The 23,390-nt window shown below is 41.9% G+C and overlaps 1 protein-coding gene across 1 annotated transcript; it reads right to left on the bottom strand.

The window, feature by feature from the left end:
- Nucleotides 1-10,312: 10,312 nt before the first annotated feature.
- TMED5 (transmembrane p24 trafficking protein 5) lies at nt 10,313-22,953 on the bottom strand. Its single transcript, XM_056523141.1, has 4 exons — nt 22,656-22,953; nt 17,644-17,741; nt 17,387-17,567; nt 10,313-11,415 (listed from the first exon to the last, which is right to left on the bottom strand). Exons 1-4 carry the CDS (start codon nt 22,824-22,826, stop codon nt 11,197-11,199), a joined length of 669 nt encoding a protein of 222 aa, XP_056379116.1. The 5' UTR covers nt 22,827-22,953; the 3' UTR covers nt 10,313-11,196.
- Nucleotides 22,954-23,390: the final 437 nt, after the last annotated feature.

The following is a 23,390-nucleotide window of genomic DNA, read 5'->3' as shown; positions in this document are numbered from 1 at the left end:
ATATGAAGGATAGCCTTATACCTATCTCTATCTTATATGAAGGATATCCTTATACCTATCTCTATCTTATATGAAGGATAACCTTATACCTATCCCTATCTTATATGAAGGATAGCCTTATACCTATCCCTATCTTATATGAAGGATATCCTTATACCTATCTCTATCTTATATGAAGGATAGCCTTATACCTATCTCTATCTTATATGAAGGATATCCTTATACCTATCCCTATCTTATATGAAGGATATCCTTATACCTATCTCTATCTTATATGAAGGATAGCCTTATACCTATCTCTATCTTATATGAAGGATAACCTTATACCTATCTCTATCTTATATGAAGGATAGCCTTATACCTATCTCTATCTTATATGAAGGATAGCCTTATACCTATCTCTATCTTATATGAAGGATAGCCTTATCCCTATCTTATTTGAAGGATAGCCCTATCCCTATCTTATATGAAGGATAACCTTATACCTATCCATATCTTATATGAAGGATAACCTTATACCTATCCCTATCTTATATGAAGGATAGCCTTATATCTATCCCTATCTTATATGAAGGATAGCCTTATGCCTATCCCTATCTTATATGAAGGATAGCCTTATAACTATCTCGATCTTATATGAAGGATAGCCTTATACCTATCTCTATCTTATATGAAGGATAATCTTATGCTTATCCCTATTTTATATGAAGGATAGCCTTATACCTATCCCTATCTTATATGAAGGATAGCCTTATACCTATCCCTATCTTATATGAAGAATAGCCTTATACCTATCTCTATCTTATATGAAGGATAATCTTATGACTATCCCTATCTTATATGAAGGATAGCCTTATGCCTATCTCTATCTTATATGAAGGCTAGCCTCATGCTTATCCCTATCTTATATGAAGGATAGCCTTATACCTATCCCCATCTTATATGAAGGATAGCCTTATACCTATCTCTATCTTGTATGAAGGATAGCCTTATACCTATCCCTATCTTATATGAAGGATAGCCTTATACCTATCCTTATCTTATATGAAGGATAGCCTTATACCTATCCCCATCTTATATGAAGGATAGCCTTATACCTATCTCTATCTTATATGAAGGATAGCCTTATACCTATCTCTATCTTATATGAAGGATAGCCTTATACCTATCCCTATCTTATATGAAGGATAGCCTTATACCTATCCCTATCTTATATGAAGGATAGCCTTATACCTATCTCTATCTTATATGAAGGATAGCCTTATACCTATCCCTATCTTATATGAAGGATATCCTTATACCTATCTCTATCTTATATGAAGGGTAGCCTTATACCTATCCCTATCTTACATGAAGGATAGCCTTATACCTATCCCTATCTTATATGAAGGATAGCCTTATACCTATCCCTATCTTATATGAAGGATAGCCTTATACCTATCCCTATCTTATATGAAGGATAGCCTTATGTCTATCCCTATCTTATATGAAGGATAGCCTTATGCCTATCCCTATCTTATATGAAGGATAACCTTATACCTATCCCTATCTTATATGATGGATAGACTTATACCTATCTCTATCTTATATGAAGGATAGCCTTATACCTATCCCTATCTTATATGAAGGATATCCTTATACCTATCTCTATCTTATATGAAGGATAGCCTTATACCTATCTCTATCTTATATGAAGGATATCCTTATACCTATCTCTATCTTATATGAAGGATAACCTTATACCTATCCCTATCTTATATGAAGGATAGCCTTATACCTATCCCTATCTTATATGAAGGATATCCTTATACCTATCTCTATCTTATATGAAGGATAGCCTTATACCTATCTCTATCTTATATGAAGGATATCCTTATACCTATCCCTATCTTATATGAAGGATATCCTTATACCTATCTCTATCTTATATGAAGGATAGCCTTATACCTATCTCTATCTTATATGAAGGATAACCTTATACCTATCTCTATCTTATATGAAGGATAGCCTTATACCTATCTCTATCTTATATGAAGGATAGCCTTATACCTATCTCTATCTTATATGAAGGATAGCCTTATCCCTATCTTATTTGAAGGATAGCCCTATCCCTATCTTATATGAAGGATAACCTTATACCTATCCATATCTTATATGAAGGATAACCTTATACCTATCCCTATCTTATATGAAGGATAGCCTTATATCTATCCCTATCTTATATGAAGGATAGCCTTATGCCTATCCCTATCTTATATGAAGGATAGCCTTATAACTATCTCGATCTTATATGAAGGATAGCCTTATACCTATCTCTATCTTATATGAAGGAAAATCTTATGACTATCCCTATCTTATATGAAGGATAGCCTTATGCCTATCTCTATCTTATATGAAGGCTAGCCTCATGCTTATCCCTATCTTATATGAAGGATAGCCTTATACCTATCCCCATCTTATATGAAGGATAGCCTTATACCTATCTCTATCTTGTATGAAGGATAGCCTTATACCTATCCCTATCTTATATGAAGGATAGCCTTATACCTATCCTTATCTTATATGAAGGATAGCCTTATACCTATCCCCATCTTATATGAAGGATAGCCTTATACCTATCTCTATCTTATATGAAGGATAGCCTTATACCTATCTCTATCTTATATGAAGGATAGCCTTATACCTATCCCTATCTTATATGATGGATAGCCTTATACCTATCCCTATCTTATATGAAGGATAGCCTTATACCTATCTCTATCTTATATGAAGGATAGCCTTATACCTATCCCTATCTTATATGAAGAATAGCCTTGTACCTGTCCCTATCTTATATGAAGGATAGCCTTATACCTATCCCTATCTTATATGAAGGATAGCCTTATACCTATCTTTATCTTATATGAAGGATAGCCTTATACCTATCCCTATCTTATATGAAGAATAGCCTTATGCCTATCCCTATCTTATATGAAGGATAACCTTATACCTATCCCTATCTTATATGAAGGATAGCCTTATACCTATCTCTATCTTATATGAAGGATATCCTTATACCTATCCCTATCTTATATGAAGGATATCCTTATACCTATCTCTATCTTATATGAAGGATAGCCTTATACCTATCTCTATCTTATATGAAGGATAACCTTATACCTATCTCTATCTTATATGAAGGATAGCCTTATACCTATCTCTATCTTATATGAAGGATAGCCTTATACCTATCTCTATCTTATATGAAGGATAGCCTTATCCCTATCTTATTTGAAGGATAGCCCTATCCCTATCTTATATGAAGGATAACCTTATACCTATCCATATCTTATATGAAGGATAACCTTATACCTATCCCTATCTTATATGAAGGATAGCCTTATATCTATCCCTATCTTATATGAAGGATAGCCTTATGCCTATCCCTATCTTATATGAAGGATAGCCTTATAACTATCTCGATCTTATATGAAGGATAGCCTTATACCTATCTCTATCTTATATGAAGGAAAATCTTATGACTATCCCTATCTTATATGAAGGATAGCCTTATGCCTATCTCTATCTTATATGAAGGCTAGCCTCATGCTTATCCCTATCTTATATGAAGGATAGCCTTATACCTATCCCCATCTTATATGAAGGATAGCCTTATACCTATCTCTATCTTGTATGAAGGATAGCCTTATACCTATCCCTATCTTATATGAAGGATAGCCTTATACCTATCCTTATCTTATATGAAGGATAGCCTTATACCTATCCCCATCTTATATGAAGGATAGCCTTATACCTATCTCTATCTTATATGAAGGATAGCCTTATACCTATCTCTATCTTATATGAAGGATAGCCTTATACCTATCCCTATCTTATATGATGGATAGCCTTATACCTATCCCTATCTTATATGAAGGATAGCCTTATACCTATCTCTATCTTATATGAAGGATAGCCTTATACCTATCCCTATCTTATATGAAGAATAGCCTTGTACCTGTCCCTATCTTATATGAAGGATAGCCTTATACCTATCCCTATCTTATATGAAGGATAGCCTTATACCTATCTTTATCTTATATGAAGGATAGCCTTATACCTATCCCTATCTTATATGAAGAATAGCCTTATGCCTATCCCTATCTTATATGAAGGATAACCTTATACCTATCCCTATCTTATATGAAGGATAGCCTTATACCTATCTCTATCTTATATGAAGGATAGCCTTATACCTATCTCTATCTTATATGAAGGATAGCCTTATACCTATCCCTATTTTATATGAAGGATAGCCTTATACCTATCCCTATCTTATATGAAGGATAGCCTTATACCTATCTCTATCTTATATGAAGGATAGCCTTATACCTATCCCTATCTTATATGAAGGATAGCCTTATGCCTATCCCTATCTTATATGAAGGATAGCCTTATGCCTATCTCTATGTTATATGAAGGATAGCCTTATACCTATCCCTATCTTATATGAAGGATAGCCTTATGCCTATCCCTATCTTATATGAAGGATAGCCTTATACCTATCTCTATCTTATATGAAGGATAACCTTATACCTATCTCTATCTTATATGAAGGATAGCCTTATGCTTATCCCATACATGTTTAAACTCCTTCACTGTATTTGCAGCGACCACTTCTGCAGGAAGGCTATTCCATGTATCCACTACTCTCTCAGTAATGTAATACTTCCTGATATTACTGCAGAAACCTTTCCCCTCCAATTTATAACTCTGTCCTCTATATAACACTATATCCTCTATATAACACTATATCCTCTATATAACACTATATCCTCTATATATAACACTATATCCTCTATATATAACACTATGTCCTCTATATATAACACTATGTCCTCTATATATAACACTATGTCCTCTATATATAATACTATGTCTTCTATATAACACTATATCCTCTATATATAACACTATATCCTCTATATATAACACTATATCCTCTATATATAACACTATGTCCTCTATATATAACACTATGTCCTCTATATATAACACTATGTCCTCTATATATAATACTATGTCTTCTATATAACACTATGTCCTCTATATTACACTATGTCCTCTATATATATATATATATATAACACTATGTCCTCTATATAACATTATGTCCTCTATATAACACTATGTCCTCTATATATAACACTATGTCCTCTATATAACACTATGTCCTCTATATATATATATATATATATATATATATATATATATAACACTATGTCCTCTATATATAACACTGTCCTCTATATTACACTATGTCCTCTATATATATATATATATATATATATAACACTATGTCCTCTATATATAACACTATGTCCTCTATATTACACTATGTCCTCTATATATATATATATATATATAACACTATGTCCTCTATATATAACACTATGTCCTCTACATAACACTATGTCCTCTATATATATATATATATATATATATAACACTATGTCCTCTATATATATATAACACTATGTCCTCTATATATAACACTATGTCCTCTATATATATAACACTATGTCCTCTATATATAACACTATGTCCTCTATATAACACTATGTCCTCTATATTACACTATGTCCTCTATATATATATATATATATAACACTATGTCCTCTATATATAACACTATGTCCTCTATATTACACTATGTCCTCTATATATATATATATATATATATATAACACTATGTCCTCTATATATAACACTATGTCCTCTATATAACACTATGTCCTCTATATATAACACTATATCCTCTATATATATAACACTATGTCCTCTATATATAACACTATGTCCTCTATTACACTATGTCCTCTATATATATATATATATAACACTATGTCCTCTATATAACACTATGTCCTCTATATATATATAACACTATGTCCTCTATATAACACTATGTCCTCTATATATAACACTATGTCCTCTATATATAACACTATGTCCTCTATATATATCACTATGTCCTCTATATATATAACACTATGTCCTCTATATAACACTATGTCCTCTATATATATATAACACTATGTCCTCTATATATATATAACACTATGTCCTCTATATATATAACACTATGTCCTCTATATATATAACACTATGTCCTCTATATATAACACTATGTCCTCTATATTACACTATGTCCTCTATATATATATATATATATATATATATAACACTATGTCCTCTATATATAACACTATGTCCTCTATATAACACTATGTCCTCTATATATAACACTATATCCTCTATATATATAACACTATGTCCTCTATATATAACACTATGTCCTCTATTACACTATGTCCTCTATATATATATATATATAACACTATGTCCTCTATATAACACTATGTCCTCTATATATATATAACACTATGTCCTCTATATAACACTATGTCCTCTATATATAACACTATGTCCTCTATATATAACACTATGTCCTCTATATATAACACTATGTCCTCTATATATATAACACTATGTCCTCTATATATATAACACTATGTCCTCTATATATATAACACTATGTCCTCTATATATAACACTATGTCCTCTATATTACACTATGTCCTCTATATATATATATATATATATATATATATAACACTATGTCCTCTATATATATAACACTATGTCCTCTATATATAACACTATGTCCTCTATATATATCACTATGTCCTCTATATATATAACACTATGTCCTCTATATATATAACACTATGTCCTCTATATAACACTATGTCCTCTATATATATCACTATGTCCTCTATATATTACACTATGTCCTCTATATATATATATATATATTACACTATATCCTCTATATATAACACTATGTCCTCTATATATAACACTATGTCCTCTATATATATAACACTATGTCCTCTATATATAACACTATGTCCTCTATATATATCACTATGTCCTCTATATATATAACACTATGTCCTCTATATATATAACACTATGTCCTCTATATAACACTATGTCCTCTATATATATCACTATGTCCTCTATATATTACACTATGTCCTCTATATATATATATATATATTACACTATATCCTCTATATATAACACTATGTCCTCTATATATAACACTATGTCCTCTATATATATCACTATGTCCTCTATATATTACACTATGTCCTCTATATATATAACACTATGTCCTCTATATATAACACTATGTCCTCTATATATATAACACTATGTCCTCTATATATATAACACTCTGTCCTCTATATATATTACACTATGTCCTCTATATATATTACACTATGTCCTCTATATATATTACACTATGTCCTCTATATATATAACACTATGTCCTCTATATAACACTATATGTCCTCTATATAACACTATATGTCCTCTATATAACACTATGTCCTCTTGTAGTAGTTTTTCTTCTCTTATATATCTTCTCCTCCTTTCCCGTGTTGATTCCCTTTCTGTATATAAAGTCTCTATCATGTCCCTCAGTCTCTTCTTTCTTCTATACATGTTAAGGTCCTTTAAAGGGGTTCTCCGGTGCTTAGACATCTTATCCCCTATCCAAAGCATAGGGGATAAGATGCCTGATCGCGGGACCCCCGGGATCTTGCACGCGGTACCCCGTTTGTAATCCGTCCCCGAAGCGTGTTCACTCCGGGTCTGATTACCGGCGACCACAGGGCCGGCGACGTGTGACGTCACGCTCCGGCCGTCAAAGCAAGCCTACGGGAGGGGGCGTGATAGCTGTAGGCTCCTGTAGGCTTGCATTGAGGGGCGGAGGCGTGACGTCACACGTTGCCGGTAATCAGACCCGGAGTGAACACGCTCCGGGGACTGATTACAAACGGGGTGCCGAGTGCAAGCTCCCGGGGGTCCCCAGCGGCGGGACTCCCGTGATCAGGCATCTTATCCCTTATCCTTTGGATAGGGGATAAGATGTCTAAGCTCCGGAGAACCCCTTTAACCTTTCCTGGTAAGTTTTATCCTGCAATCCATGTACTAGTTTAGTATCTTCTCTGGACTCTCTCTAGAGTATCTATATCCTTCTGGAGATACGGCCTCCAGTACTGCGCACAATACTCCAAGTGAGGTCTCACCAGTGTTCTGTACAGCGGCATGAACACTTCTCTCTACTGCTTATACCTCTCCCTATACATCCATGAGCACTTCTCTCTACTGCTTATACCTCTCCCTATACACCATGAGCACTTCTCTCTACTGCTTATACCTCTCCCTATATACACATGAGCACTTCCCTCTTTCTACTGCTTATACCTCTCCCTATACACACATGAGCACTTCCCTCTTTCTACTGCTTATACCTCTCCCTGTACACCCATGAGCACTTCTCTCTTTCTACTGCTTATACCTCTCCCTATACACCATGAGCACTTCTCTCTACTGCTTATACCTCTCCCTATACATCCATGAGCACTTCTTTCTTTCTACTGCTTATACCTCTCCCTATACACACATGAGCATTTCTCTTTCTACTGCTTATACCTCTCCCTGTACACCCATGAGCACTTCTCTCTTTCTACTGCTTATACCTCTCCCTATACATCCATGAGCACTTCTCTCTACTGCTTATACCTCTCCCTATATACACATGAGCACTTCCCTCTTTCTACTGCTTATACCTCTCCCTATACATCCATGAGCACTTCTCTCTACTGCTTATACCTCTCCCTATATACACATGAGCACTTCTCTCTTTCTACTGCTTATACCTCTCCCTATACACCCAAGCATTCTGCTAACATTTCCTGCTGCTCTATTACATTGTCTTCCTATACATAGAAAGGGAATAAACATGTGTATAGCAAAACCTGTGTTACTGCAATATATATATATATATATATATACACACATACACACACACAAAGGGAATAAACATGTGTATAGCAAAACCTGTGTTACTGCAATATAAATATATATATATACACACATACACACACACACAAAGGGAATAAACATGTGTATAGCAAAACCTGTGTTACTGCAATCCTTTCCTGTGAGAAATACTTCAATTTCTAGGAAAACTTCAGGGGGGGACAACAACTACGGACGTGACTGTATCTTTATGGGGGAGTCATTCAGCGATCTTCGGCTCTCCCAGAGATATATGGAGGGGGCGAAGGTCATGAAGTGCTGCTCTAGGGGAGAGCCGGGGCCCCAGCGATTGGACCCTCCCCGATCTAAATCTTGTCCCCCTGTCGTGAGGATAGGGGATGTTTTTTTCTTTTCTTCTTAATGATATAGCTCCTTTAACCCCTTAAGGACACAGCCCATTTTTATTGTCCCGGTTTCGTTCTTTCCTCCTCACCTTCTAGGAGCGTTAACTCTTTACCATCCTGAGGCCCAGATGAGGTTGTTGTTGTTTTTTGCACAACTCGTTGTACTTTGTAATGATATCACTCATTCATAAAATTTACAACAAAAAACAAAAATTAACATTTGTCCGGGAAATTGAGAAGAAAAAAACGCTTTCCAGGCATCCTGGGATTTGAGGTTTCGCAACATCTGGAGGGCCACAAATTGAGACCACTGACTTAAATGGAGAACCCCAGTGGAAAGAAAAGAAAAAAAATCAAATCAATTGGCTCCAGAAAGTTAAACAGTAAATGACATCTATTAAGAAATATTATCCCTTCCAGTACTTATCAGCTGCTGTATGCTCCACAGGAAGTTGTGTAGTTCTTTCCAGTCTGACCACAGTGCTCTCTGCTGACACCTCTATCCATGTTGGGAACTGTCCAGAGCAGGAGAGGTTTGTTATGGGAATTGCTCCTACTCTGGACAGTTCCTGACATGGACAGAGGGGGTCAGCAGAGAGCACTGTGGTCAGACTGGAAAGAACTACACAACTTCCTGTGGCTTTATCTACGGCTGTCACCTTTCACTGTACAGATCACTTTCCAGCAGCCTCCTCCTTATCACAGTCTCTGCTTAGTTTTAGTCCAAACGTCAAGATTTAAAATTCTAGAGAGCAAAAAAAGGAAAATTAGAAAAGGAATTTTTTTTTAAATATTTTCAAACATAAAAACTTGCTTTATACAATAGGTCATTTTCTGATGTCAATCTACGATCATTGGGATTGCTACCAGCACCAAAAACTTTAAAGGTCTGACTAATAAGTGTTTTGTCTCTGTCTGACAAGTGTGTCTCCAGCTGTTGCAGAACTACAACTCCCAGCATGCCCAGACAGCCTTTGGCTGTCCGGGCATGATGGTAGTTGTAGTTCTGTAACAGCTGGAGACACACTTGTTGGGATGCACTGCACTATTAGGACAATTGCAGAAGCAGCAGCATGGAAAACATTATAGAGCAGTACTGAGCTGTGTAAGCTGAAGGCAACCTGGTTGGGAAAACACCGTTCTATCAGTCAATTGCAGAAGCAGCAGCATGGAGTACATTCTAGAGCAGTACTGAGCTGTGTAAGCTTTAGGGACCCTGGTTGTGAAATACAGCAATATAGGACAGTCGCAGAAGCATGGAGGACATTCTAGAGCAGTAGTGAGCTGTGTAAGCTTAAGAGACCCTGGTTGTGAAATACAGCTCTATAAGACAAGCGCAGAAGAAGCTGCTGCAGCAGCATGGAGGACATTATAGAGAAATACTGAGCTGTGTAAGCTGGAGGTGCCCTTGTTGGGAAACACCGCTTTAAACCAACAAGTTCTAGTGCCACTGATGTAACATCGTTCCTACAAAACACTCCGTTTCTTACTTCTCTTTACATCTTTGGGCAGTTTTAATCTCTCGTGTCAACATTGTAACAAATTCCTTCATCTCGGTACAAATTATCCAAACTGAAACATGTTCTATAAAAGTCGTATGAAGAGACTAAATAACATTTCCGGAATACAGGGACCGAATGAAAGTCTAATAGACGACGCAGATGTATTCGCTCCAATAATCGTGACCCATGGGTCCAGTGGTCGCTCCCGTCCTGTGCGTACAAGAACATGTAACAAGCCACTCGCCCGGATCCAAGAAACAGAAATATCAGGATTTAAACTAAAAATGTTACAAATCTACAATCACAGCGTAAAAGTACAAACTCCCATATAAAGCCCCATTCATTCAAATCCCTTATTTCTCTCCCCCCATCCCCCAATGATCTCGGCTCAGTTCTTCTCCAGTGTAAAGTCACGGTCGGCTTTTCCGCTTGTCCTCAAAAAGACTCTTCAGCATATAGACTTGGGTGACGCTGACCACGACCATCACCGCCAGGTTTACCATGGACCAGAAGTTGACTCGCTCACAGTTACTCTCCTGGATGTTGCGATCTCTGGCCTCAAAGGCCTTCAGCAGAGTCTGGAGCTGGAGGCTTCTGCCCAATCGGGCTTTGACACTATTAATGGTTTCCTGGTGAGAAAACAAACAAAAGAAAATAAACTCAATGAATACAAAAAGAGATGGATTGGGTTACTGAGGGATCAGGTTACAGCTACCCATAGAAGTCTCTGGTTAGGAGAAGCGCGGGCTCATCTTCAGGACAGACTCCATATCGTTCTATAGATAATGGATTAAAAATGGTTTATGAAGGATTTGGAAAGTCTTCAGCCTTGTGCAAAATAATATATATATATCTCTATCTCTATCTATATATATATAAAAAAAAAAAAAAAAAAAAAAAAAATTGAAATTCAGCAATTGCACTTTATTTCCTTTTTCAGTCATATTGCGGCGATTAACATGATGATTCTCCGCACTGCACTATTTTGTAACGCTACTGGTAAGGATACCTCCCTCTCTCTGCGCTACAGTCCCTCCAGTCAGCAATTTTTCAGTTTATTTGGGATGCTAAGACATCTACAGTCATGGCCGTAAATGTTGGCACCCCAGAAATTTTTCAATAAAATGAAGTATTCCTCACAGGAAAGGATTGCAGTAACACAGGTTTTGCTATACACATGTTTATTCCCTTTGTGTGTATTGGAACTAAACCAAAAAAGGAGGAAAAAAAAGCAAATTGGACATAATGTCACCAAACTCCAAAAATGGTCTGGACAAAATTATTGGCCCCTTTCAAAATTGTGGATAAATAAGATTGTTTCCAGCATGTGATGTTCCTTTATACTCACCTGGGGCAAGTAACAGGTGTGGGCAATATAAAAATCACACCTGACAGCAGATAAAAAGGAGAGAAGTTCACTTAGTCTTTGCATTGTGTGTCTGTGTGCCACACTAAGCATGGACAACAGAAAGAGGAGAAGAGAACTGTCTGAGGGATTGAGAACCGAAATTGTGGGAAAATATCAACAATCTCAAGGTTACAAGTCCATCTCCAGAGATCTAGATTTGTCTTTGTCCACAGTGCGCAACATTATCAAGAAGTTTACAACCCATGGCGCTGTAGATAATCTCCCTGGGTGTGGACAGAAGAGAAAAATTGTTGAAAGGTGTCAACACAGGATAGTCCGGATGGTGGATAAGCAGCCCCAAACAAGTTCCAAAGATATTCAAGCTGTCCTGCAGGCTCAGGGAGCATCAGTGTCAGCGCGAACTATCCGTCGACAATTAATTAAATGAAACGCTATGGAGGAGACCCCGGAGGACCCCGCTATGGAGGAGACCCAGGAGGACCCCGCTATGGAGGAGACCCAGGAGGACCCCGGTATGGAGGAGACCCAGGAGGACCCCGGTATGGAGGAGACCCAGGAGGACCCCGGTATGGAGGAGACCCAGGAGGACCCCGCTATGGAGGAGACCCAGGAGGACCCCGCTATGGAGGAGACCCAGGAGGACCCCACTATGGAGGAGACCCAGGAGGACCCCGCTATGGAGGAGACCAAGGAGGACCCCACTGCTGACACAGACATAAAAAAAATCAAGACTAATGGTTCAGATGCAGTTCACGTGGAACACTGTATCATATACTGTGGTCATGCTCTATGGTACAACCCTTCTGGACTTCCTACAAAACTTTCACACAACACTCTAGGATATCCTATCCCCTGGTTACTATTTTTGGAACGTCAACCTCTCCCACATATATCAAGCGACCTGTTCTGTCTAATATGCGTCCGAGCTAAGATCTTGTTGGTTGGGCGACTGGAAGACAACATCGATTCCCTCCATCGCTCAACTCCATAACAAATTAAATACTACCATGTCCTATGAAAAGATTATCGGCTTAGGCGCCCACAGATATTTGAACTTCACTCATCGTTGGAACAAAATGGTTTTCCTCCCCGTCGAATATGTAACAGGTCAAATGTTAATACACTTGTTTTTTAGATAATTTCCAGTTGATATTTGTATAACAGCCTTGAGAGTTATGATTATTAACCCCATTCACTGTATATAAATATCAGACTTTACATTACAATTCTACTTTAGTAGCTTCATTGGCAACAGACACTGCCTAATTCTTCATATTGAAATAATATGGAGACCGTGCTACGTATTCTTCTACTAGACCCGGTGCTGATACTTTGTTCCTATGTTTAATTTTCAGGTTTATGTTACCTGGATACAAGTAAGTCGAAACACTGACCATTCCAAGTATACTTTTAAGAACTAGTGTATCCAATGTTCATTCTTGTTTTTATTGTTAAAATGATAAAACTCTTCAATAAAAACTATTCATGGGGGAAGAAAAAAAAATAAAAAAATAAGGGACTACAATTTGCCAAAATGAACTTGAGTAACCAAAATCCTTCTGGGAAAACGTCTTGTGGACAGATGAGACCAAGATAGATCTTTTTGGTAAAGCAAATCATTCTACTGTTTACCGAAAACGGAATGAGGCCTACAAAGAAAAGAACACAGGACCTACAGTGACATACGGGGGAGGTCAGTGATGTTTTGGGGTGTTTTGCAGCCTCTGGCACTGGGGGCCTTGAATGTGTACAAGACATCATGAAATCTGAGGATTACCAATGGATTTTGGGTCGCACTGTACAGCCCAGTGTCAGAAAGCTGGGTTTGTGTCCGAAATCTTGGGTCTTCCAGCAGGACAATGACCCCAAACATACGTCAAAAAGCCCCAGAAATGGATGACAACAAAGCGCTGGAGAGTTCTGAAGTGTCAGCAATGAGTCCAGATCTAAATCCCATTGATCACCTGTGGAGAGATCTTATAATTACTGTTGGGAAAAGGTGCCGTCCAATAAGAGACCGGGAGCAGTTTGTAAAGGAAGAGTGGTCCAACATTCCGGCTGAGAGGTGTAAGAAGCTTATTGATAGTTATAGGAAGAGTGGTCCAACATTCCGGCTGAGAGGTGTAAGAAGCTTATTGATGGTTATAGGAAGAGTGGTCCAACATTCCGGCTGAGAGGTGTAAGAAGCTTATTGATGCTTATAGGAAGAGTGGTCCAACATTCCGGCTGAGAGGTGTAAGAAGCTTATTGATGCTTATAGGAAGAGTGGTCCAACATTCCGGCTGAGAGGTGTAAGAAGCTTATTGATGCTTATAGGAAGAGTGGTCCAACATTCCGGCTGAGAGGTGTAAGAAGCTTATTGATGCTTATAGGAAGACACTGATTTCATTATCATTTTTTCCAAAGGGTGTGCAACCAAATATTAAGTTACGGGTGCCAATAATTTTGTCCAGACCATTTTTGGAGTTTGGTGACTATGTCCAATTTGCTTTTTTTTCCTCCTTTTTTGGTTTAGTTCCAATACACACAAAGGGAATAAACGTGTGTATAGCAAAACCTGTGTTACTGCAATCCTTTCCTGTGAGAAATACTTCATTTTCTAGATAATGAGCCGCCATTTGTTCTGTTATAAAGGTAACCAGTATAAATGATTGACGGCCGGTATCATCACTCTATAGACTGAACCCCACAATGCTGGTGTTGTGGGGGAGGTGTCGGATCGACCTTCATTTTTGGTTCCTGTCCATTAATGACTGGGTATTTGTCTGAGGTCAAATGCCTAATTTCAGATATTTTTCCAGAAATGGCGATATATTTTTCCAGGGAGCAGAGGTCATGTACCGATGGGGGAGCAGAAATCTTCCAAAAATCAATGGTGGAGATTTATCAAAACCTGTCCAGAGGAACCAATCACATCGCTTCTTTCATTATTGAAAAAGCCTCTGAAAAATCAAAGCAGAGATCTGATTGGTTGTTATGGGCAACTCAGCAACTTTTCCTCTGGACAGGTTCTGATAAATCCCCCACCATTGATTTTTGGAAGATTTCTGCTCCCCCATCGGTACATGTCCTCCGCTCCCTGGAATCACTTACCTCTTCCTTAAATAACACAGTTGTGGCTTTTTCGCCTGTATAGGAGCCATGGAACCAATTCTCCGACCAACAACCTTCCCGATCCTCCCCCCCATTTCTTGTGTTTTCTTTGTTCTACACGTGTCTCACCTCGTCATATTCTACAATGTCAGGGCCCCCTTTAGTTTTCGATACGTTGCTCTTTTCTCCAGCCTGCGGGGTTATGACCTTGTCGTTACCGCGCACATCACAGTTTTGATAATACGGTTTACTAGAATTGATTGTGAGACTTGTTGCGCTATATTCTATATATTTCTAAGACCTGTGCATAGGAAACGTTGCCCATAGCAACCAATCAGATCGCTTCTTTCATTTCTCAGAGGCCTTTTAAAAATGAAAGTGATCTGATTGGTTGCTATGGGTAACTGGTTGCCTTTTCCCCTGTACAGGTTTTGATGAATCTTCCCCAGTGGGTTTGAACAATCCCTGTTCTTGTGCGATTTTATACATTCTCTTATTTTTTTGTCATTCCCCCATCATTCTGCCCTTTATTTTTCAATAACATAGAATGCTCTGAGTTGTAGTTTTGCAACAGCTGTGGGCACCCTGCTTGGGAAACACTGTACTAGAGGTTTCAGAAGCATTTCAGCGTCTTTCCCTCTGCAGCAAACGCTCCTCCTCTCTCCATAGACTTCAATGGGCAGCTGTAATCTGATCAATCTCTAGGTTTTTTTTTTTTTAGGTTCTTCAGGGTAAATGATGAATTTAGAAGGAGGGGGAGAGGAAAGAAGCCTGATTATTTGAGTAAGAAGCATTTTCTTTTCTAAAATATACACCAAAAATTTTTGAAATCACACTTGTACTACTGATTAATACAAAGTCTATTTAATGGGCGCAATGTAACCAAAAGCTTACAGGAACTTTGAGTAATCAAGGTGAACATTTAAAGCACAAAATGATGTGATATCCAGCAGCACAAAGGTCACGGTTCTGTCTTCTTACCTGCGACTCATAATAAAGCTGCTGTGTGACATTCCCCGTACGCGGTGACGCCCTGGTCTATTGACTTTAGCTTTTTTTTCATTATTAGTTGAAGCTTTTGTCTTAAACTTATTGTAAACCTATAAACATTATATCAGGACACAATGTCAGTGTCGGCGAACGGCGCAGATTACTTCTGTTTACACTGAAGCTTAACATCTTGGGCTCCGTCCACCCTCCCTAGAAGTTCATAGAGAGATGTAGGTTTGCTCTACTATTGTTTCCAAAAAATGTTTTTTTCTTTTTAACGGTTATATCTTCCCATAGAGCTGTATTCACAGCTTGAATGGTTCAGAACTGCTCTATAATGTCCTCCATACTGCTGCTGCAATTGTTCGATAGAGCAGTATTTTCCAACCAGTGTTGCTCCAGCTGTTGCAAAACTACGAATCCCAGCATGCCCGGACTGATGACAGCTGTCCAGATATGCTGGGAGTTGTAGTTGTGCAACAGCTGGAGGCACACTGCTCTATAATACACCCCCATAAGCAGCAGCAGCATGGAAAACATGATAGAGAACTGTGTAAGCTGTGAATACACTAACTAGAGCTTTCAGCAATTATTGTGCCTCTGTCTCTCTCGACATCTTCCGCCTCCCCTTCAAAGTATAGGGGATAAGATGTCTGATCGTGGGGGTCCCACAGCTGGGGAACACCACGATCTCAGCTACGGCATCCCAGACATCCGATGCACGGAGCGCACTTCGCTCCGTGCCGGATGAATGGCAATACGGGGCGGAGGCTCGTGACGCCAGAAGCCTCCGGCGCTGCACCCGAGGCTCTTAGCAAATGTCAGGTGCAGCAGGGAGATCACGGGGGTCTGCCGAAATAAGTCTCTATTATGAGCACTTGTGACCTGGATGAGATCTGTCAGGTATCAGGATACAGAGTAGTTAATAGATTATATAGTAATTATTCTGGTAAGACGTGAAATGCAAATGAGAACCAAAGTGTAAAATATAAAATGTAATAAAATAAATGATATAAAATCTAATATAAAATAAATTATAATACATAATATAAAATATATAATAAATTTAAATATAACATTATATAAAATACATAATATAAAATATCTAATAATAATAATAAATCCTAATAAATATAAGCGGGACCCACCATTATATCCTCCAGCTTCATGTCCAGGAGGTCGGTACCGATGACGTAATTCTTCCAGTCTTCCTGCTCTTCGCCATCGTTCATATGATCCAATATTAGTTCAAAGAAGATGACCTTCTCCGACATCCGGCTGAAAGTGTTGTCGAAGCAGAACTGATAATCGCCGTCCACCGTCTCCACCCTGCGGGCACAGAGGACACGTCTGCAACGTCTGCTGGGAAATCGTTATCTGACCGGATTCTTATAAAGGGACTTACGTGTGGACCCCGTCTGACTGACGCTGCTCAGATAGGACCAGGTCCCCATTGGGGGAGAAGAGGTAGAAATCAATGTCTAAATTGGTGCCATCCAGAACCTAAATATAAAGAACATATAAATGTAATGAGACCCCAATACATGTGGGAATAAAATCACATACGGTGTGTATGTGTGTATGTATATGTGTGTGTATATATATATATATATATATATATATATATATATATATATATATATATATATATATATATTTATTACACACACGCACGAACAGGAAAGGTGACAACCATGGAACCTATAGGCCGTTATAGTGGTGAAACCTTCAACCACCGGAGTCCTACCATAAAGTGATGGTCACAGCTAGAGATGAGCGAATTTACAGTAAATTCGATTCGTCACGAACTTCTCGGCTCGGCAGTTGATGACTTTTCCTGCATAAATTAGTTCAGCTTTCCGGTGCTCCGGTGGCTGGAGACTCTTTCCTAGGACTGTATCCACCTTTTCCAGCCACCGGAGCACCTGAAAGATGAACTAATTTATGCAGAATAAGTCATCAACTGCCGAGCCGAGAAGTTCGTGACGAATCGAATTTACTGTAAGTTCGCTCATCTCTAGTCACAACAATTCTATTTGTACGTTACATAAGTTTATACTGCAACGTAATAAACAAGGAAAATGAAAATAAATATATATCTTTAAAGGGGTACTCCACTGCTCAGCGTTTGGAACAAACTGTTCCAAACGCTGGAGCTCCTTATGTCATTGCTCCGCCCCCTCATTATGTCACGCCCTGCCCCCTCAATGCAAGTCTATGGGAGGGGGCGTGACAGAGTCACGCCCCCTCACATAGACTTGCATTGAGGTGGTGGGGAGTGACATCATGAGCTCCCAGCTCCAGCGTTCGGAACAGTTTGTTCCAAACACTGAGCAGCGGAGTACCCCTTTAACATTTGCTGGACCTCTCCTTTAAAAAAGGGGTACTCCGGTGGAAAACAATTTTCTTTTAAATCAACTGGTGCCAGAAAGTTCAACAGATTTGTAACTTACTTCTGTATAAAAATCTTAATCCTTCCAGTACTTATCAGCTGCTGTATGCTCCACAGGAAGTTGCGTAGTTCTTTCCAGTCTAACCACAGTGCTCTCTGCTGACCCCTCTGTCCATGTCAGGAACTGTCCAGAGCAGGAGAGGTTTGCTATGGGGATTTGCTCCTACTCTGGACAGTTCCTGACATGGACAGAGGTGTCAGCAGAGAGCACTGTGGTCAGACTGGAAAAGAACTACACAACTTCGTGTGGAGCATTCAGCAGCTGATAAGTACTGGAAGGATTAAGATTTTTATACAGAAGTAATTTACAAATCTGTAACCTTCTGGCTCCAGTTGATTTAAAAATAAAATAAATAAATGTTTTTCAGTGGAGTACCCCTTTAAGTACAATTATACCTGTTACTTACACACTAGAATTAGAGATGAGCGAACTTACAGTAAATTCGATTCGTCACGAACTTCTCGGCTCGGCAGTTGATGACTTATCCTGCATAAATTAGTTCAGCTTTCTGGTGCTCCGGTGGCTGGAAAAGGAGGATCAGTCCTAGGAAAGAGTCTCCAGCCACCGGAGCACCTGAAAGCTGAACTAATTTATGCAGGAAAAGTCATCAACTGCCGAGCCGAGAAGTTCGTGACGAATCGAATTTACTTTAAGTTGGCTCATCTCTAAGTTGGACTTGTTCACACACTAAGGGTACGTTCACACGAACAGGGTTTTTTGCGGGTTTACCGCTGCGTATTTGAAAGTGGGCGGGCTCTTCTCGGCTGTCCGCAGCGGAATTTACGCCGCAAGCCCCATTGAAGTCAGTAGGGACTGCGGCGGATTTTCCGCAGCGTAAAGTCCCACTTTCAAATACGCAGAGTAAAAAACGTGAAGAAAAAATCCGCTCGTGTGAACGCACCATGTTAAAGCAGATTTATTTATACAACTGAACAGGACGGTTCTGCGACTGCCACAAAATGTCTCAGCAGGAAATGACTAAAAAATAAAAATATTCAGCTTCCTTATTCCGGGCAGAGTAACGACACGCGAGATGACTGAAGACGCGGACGGCGAATGTCACAATCATCTACGTGAACAGATCCCGGCCAGAGGACTGGGTCACATGTCAGGACCGCACACGACCAATAAACACTAAAGATAAACGAATATTTACTAAATGATCTTTATTGGAGATGAGTTCACACTACAAGACGATACGGAGTGAAAACCGGGCGCCGAATCTCATTCATTTAAAGGGGTACTCCCGTGGAAAAAAACTTTATTTTTTTTAATAAATCAACTGGTGCTAGAAAGTTAAACAGATTTTTAATGACTTCTATTAAAAAATCTTAATCCTTCCAGTACTTTTTAGGGGCTGTATACTACAGAAGAAATTCTTTACTTTTTAGATTTTTCTGATGTCATGACCACAGTGCTCTCTGCTGACACCTCTGTTCATTTTAGGAACTGTCCAGAACAGCATATGTTTGCTATGGGGATTTTCTCCTACTCTGGACAGTTCCTAAAATGGACAGCAGAGAGCACTGTGGTAAGGACATCAGAGAAATCTAAAAAGCTAAGCATTTCCTCTGTAGTATACAGCCCCTAAAAAGTACTGGAAGGATAAAGATTTTTTAATAGAAGTAATTTACAAATCTGTTTAACTTTCTGGCACCAGTTGACTTACAAAAAAATAAAAATAAATAAAAAATAAATTTTCCATGGGAGTACCCCTTTAAACGCGTCAAACCGAGTCAGATAGTGACTCTTGTCGGCTCATTTTTACCGCAGTTTTAGGCCCGGTCACAAAACTGAGCCGACCGTAATCCATATCTGACTCGGTTCGGCGCATTTCAATAAATGCAACAGGAAACGGGAGCGCTTGGTTTTGAAATTTCCCAGCCGGATCTTGCAAACGTAGTGTGAATGCCGCCTTAAAGGGGTACTCTGGACATTTTGTTCCGAACGCTGGGTGCCGACGGCAGGGGTCGTGACATCACAGCTGCGCCCCTTGTGACGTCACTGCCACACACCCTCAGTGCAAGTCTATGGGAGGGGGCGTGGCAGCTGCCACGCCCCCTCCCATAGACTTGCAATGAGGGGGTGTGGTGTGATGTCACAAGGGGCGTGGCTGTGATGTCACGACCCCTGCCGTCCGTACCAAGGGCTGTAAACAAATGCTGAATGTTGCAGAGATCGCGGGGATCCCAACTGCAGCCCCCCCGCAATCAGTCATCTTATCCCCTGTCCTTTAGATAGGTGATAAGCGGTCTAGGGGCGGAGGACCCCTTTAATGTGGTTTGTATCAGTGGATGTCTGAACACTCAGATCGCGATAGCGCCCATTTAAAGGGGTCCTCCACCCCAGACATCTTACCCACATCCTAAGGAGGCCCCGTACTCTAGCATGGTGTAAGCTCCTCCATTCACAAACCTTCCTCACATGTGAGTGCACAGCCGGAGCCACAGGGACGAGAACCACTGCAGCCCGGCGCCATCACATGATCGGGAAAAGGGAATACTTAATGTGAGGGGCACATGACCATGTCCCCCCAAACCCACTGTGGCCCCCGGTACGTCCCCCCCCCTCTCTGTGGCCCCCGGTACGTCCCCCCCCTCTCTGTGGCCCCCGGTACGTCCCCCCCCCTCTCTGTGGCCCCCGGTACGCCCCCCCCCTCTCTGTGGCCCCCGGTACGCCCCCCCCCCTCTCTGTGGCCCCCGGTACGCCCCCCCCCCCCTCTCTGTGGCCCCCGGTACGCCCCCCCCCCTCTCTGTGGCCCCCGGTACGTCCCCCCCCCTCTCTGTGGCCCCCGGTACGTCCCCCCCCTCTCTCTGTGGCCCCCGGTACGTCCCCCCCCCTCTCTCTGTGGCCCCCGGTACGTCCCCCCCCCTCTCTCTGTGGCCCCCGGTACGTCCCCCCCCCTCTCTCTGTGGCCCCCGGTACGTCCCCCCCCCCTCTCTCTGTGGCCCCCGGTACGTCCCCCCCCCTCTCTCTGTGGCCCCCGGTACGTCCCCCCCCCTCTCTCTGTGGCCCCCGGTACGTCCCCCCCCTCTCTCTGTGGCCCCCGGTACGTCCCCCCCCCCTCTCTGTGGCCCCCGGTACGTCCCCCCCCCTCTCTCTGTGGCCCCCGGTACGTCCCCCCCCCTCTCTCTGTGGCCCCCGGTACGTCCCCCCCCCTCTCTCTGTGGCCCCCGGTACGTCCCCCCCCCTCTCTCTGTGGCCCCCGGTACGTCCCCCCCCCCTCTCTCTGTGGCCCCCGGTACGTCCCCCCCCCCTCTCTCTGTGGCCCCCGGTACGTCCCCCCCCCCTCTCTCTGTGGCCCCCGGTACGTCCCCCCCCCTCTCTCTGTGGCCCCCGGTACGTCCCCCCCCCCTCTCTCTGTGGCCCCCGGTACGTCCCCCCCCCTCTCTCTGCGGCCCCCGGTACGTCCCCCCCTCTCTCTGTGGCCCCCGGTACGTCCCCCCCCTCTCTCTGTGGCCCCCGGTACGTCCCCCCCCCTCTCTCTGTGGCCCCCGGTACGTCCCCCCCCCCCCTCTCTCTGTGGCCCCCGGTACGTCCCCCCCCCCTCTCTCTGTGGCCCCCGGTATGTCCCCCCCCTCCCCCCTCTCTCTGTGGCCCCCGGTATGTCCCCCCCCTCCCCCCTCTCTCTGTGGCCCCCGGTATGTCCCCCCCCTCCCCCTGTGGCCCCCGGTATGTCCCCCCCCTCCCCCTGTGGCCCCCGGTATGTCCCCCCCCTCCCCCCTCTCTCTGTGGCCCCCGGTATGTCCCCCCCCCCTCTCTGTGGCCCCCGGTATGTCCCCCCCCCCCTCTCTGTGGCCCCCGGTATGTCCCCCCCCCCCTCTCTGTGGCCCCCGGTATGTCCCCCCCCCCCTCTCTGTGGCCCCCGGTATGTCCCCCCCCCCTCTCTGTGGCCCCCGGTATGTCCCCCCCCCTGTGGCCCCCGGTATGTCCCCCCCCCTCTCTCTGTGGCCCCCGGTAGTACCTGGTACTCTATCTCCAGGGTCCCGCTCTGTCTCGTGCTCTGGTAGAAGCATTCCCGGTGTCCGGCCGGGAGGGTGAAGGTGAAGTCGCTGTCCACAGCCTGAGAGAAGCCGCAGCCGCGCTGCACGGAGCACAGTGTGAACAGGACGGTGAGGAGCGGAGCCCGGGACATTCTGCACAACTACATGGAGCCCCGGACGGAGGAGAACATGTGGGCTGTGCCCGGAAGAGGAGCCCCGGCCAATCAGGGGCCCCAGGGGGTCCTCCTCACCCTGTCCCCGGGCCCCGCCCTCTGACCTCTCACCCGGCCCCGCCCTCTGACCTCTCACCCCGCACTGACCCTATAGGGCTACTGTTCTCCATACACACGGGGAGTTACATAGCCCAGTGTTTCCCAACCAGAGTGCCTCCAGCTGTTGTAAAACTACGACTCCCAGCATGCCTTTGGCTGTCCGGGCATGGTGGGAGTTATAGTTTTGCAACAGCTGGAGGCGCACTGGTTGGGAAACACTGGCAGCCTGTGGAATTGTGGGTAATGTAGTTTCCTGATGACACCATCATCTCCCCTTCAGTCAGTGGAAGCGATTCTCCGCCTCCGGCCGCTCATTACGACCTCCTGCCCGGAATCTGACACCTTCACTCCGGTAATCCCGGTTCTCAATCAGATCTAGGGCGTAACGTGTTACCGGGGCCACAGCCAGGACTACAACCCCCAGCAGTCCCCAGAGTATATACA

Source organism: Hyla sarda, chromosome 6 (genome assembly GCF_029499605.1).
Source record: "Hyla sarda isolate aHylSar1 chromosome 6, aHylSar1.hap1, whole genome shotgun sequence".
Taxonomy (NCBI): Eukaryota; Metazoa; Chordata; class Amphibia; order Anura; family Hylidae; genus Hyla; species Hyla sarda.
The sequence above is the reverse complement of the archived record's forward strand: the minus strand, read 5'-3'. Positions and strand labels throughout refer to the sequence as shown.

Coding starts and splice junctions, on each gene's coding strand:
- TMED5 (XM_056523141.1), bottom strand. CDS start 22,826: ATGTCCCGGGCTCCGCTCCTCACCGTCCTGTTCACACTGTGCTCCGTG. Junction 17,568..17,643: donor CAGTCAGACGGGGTCCACAC/GTAAGTCCCTTT, acceptor CTGTGCCCGCAG/GGTGGAGACGGTGGACGGCG. Junction 11,416..17,386: donor TGAAGCTGGAGGATATAATG/GTGGGTCCCGCT, acceptor TTTTCTCACCAG/GAAACCATTAATAGTGTCAA.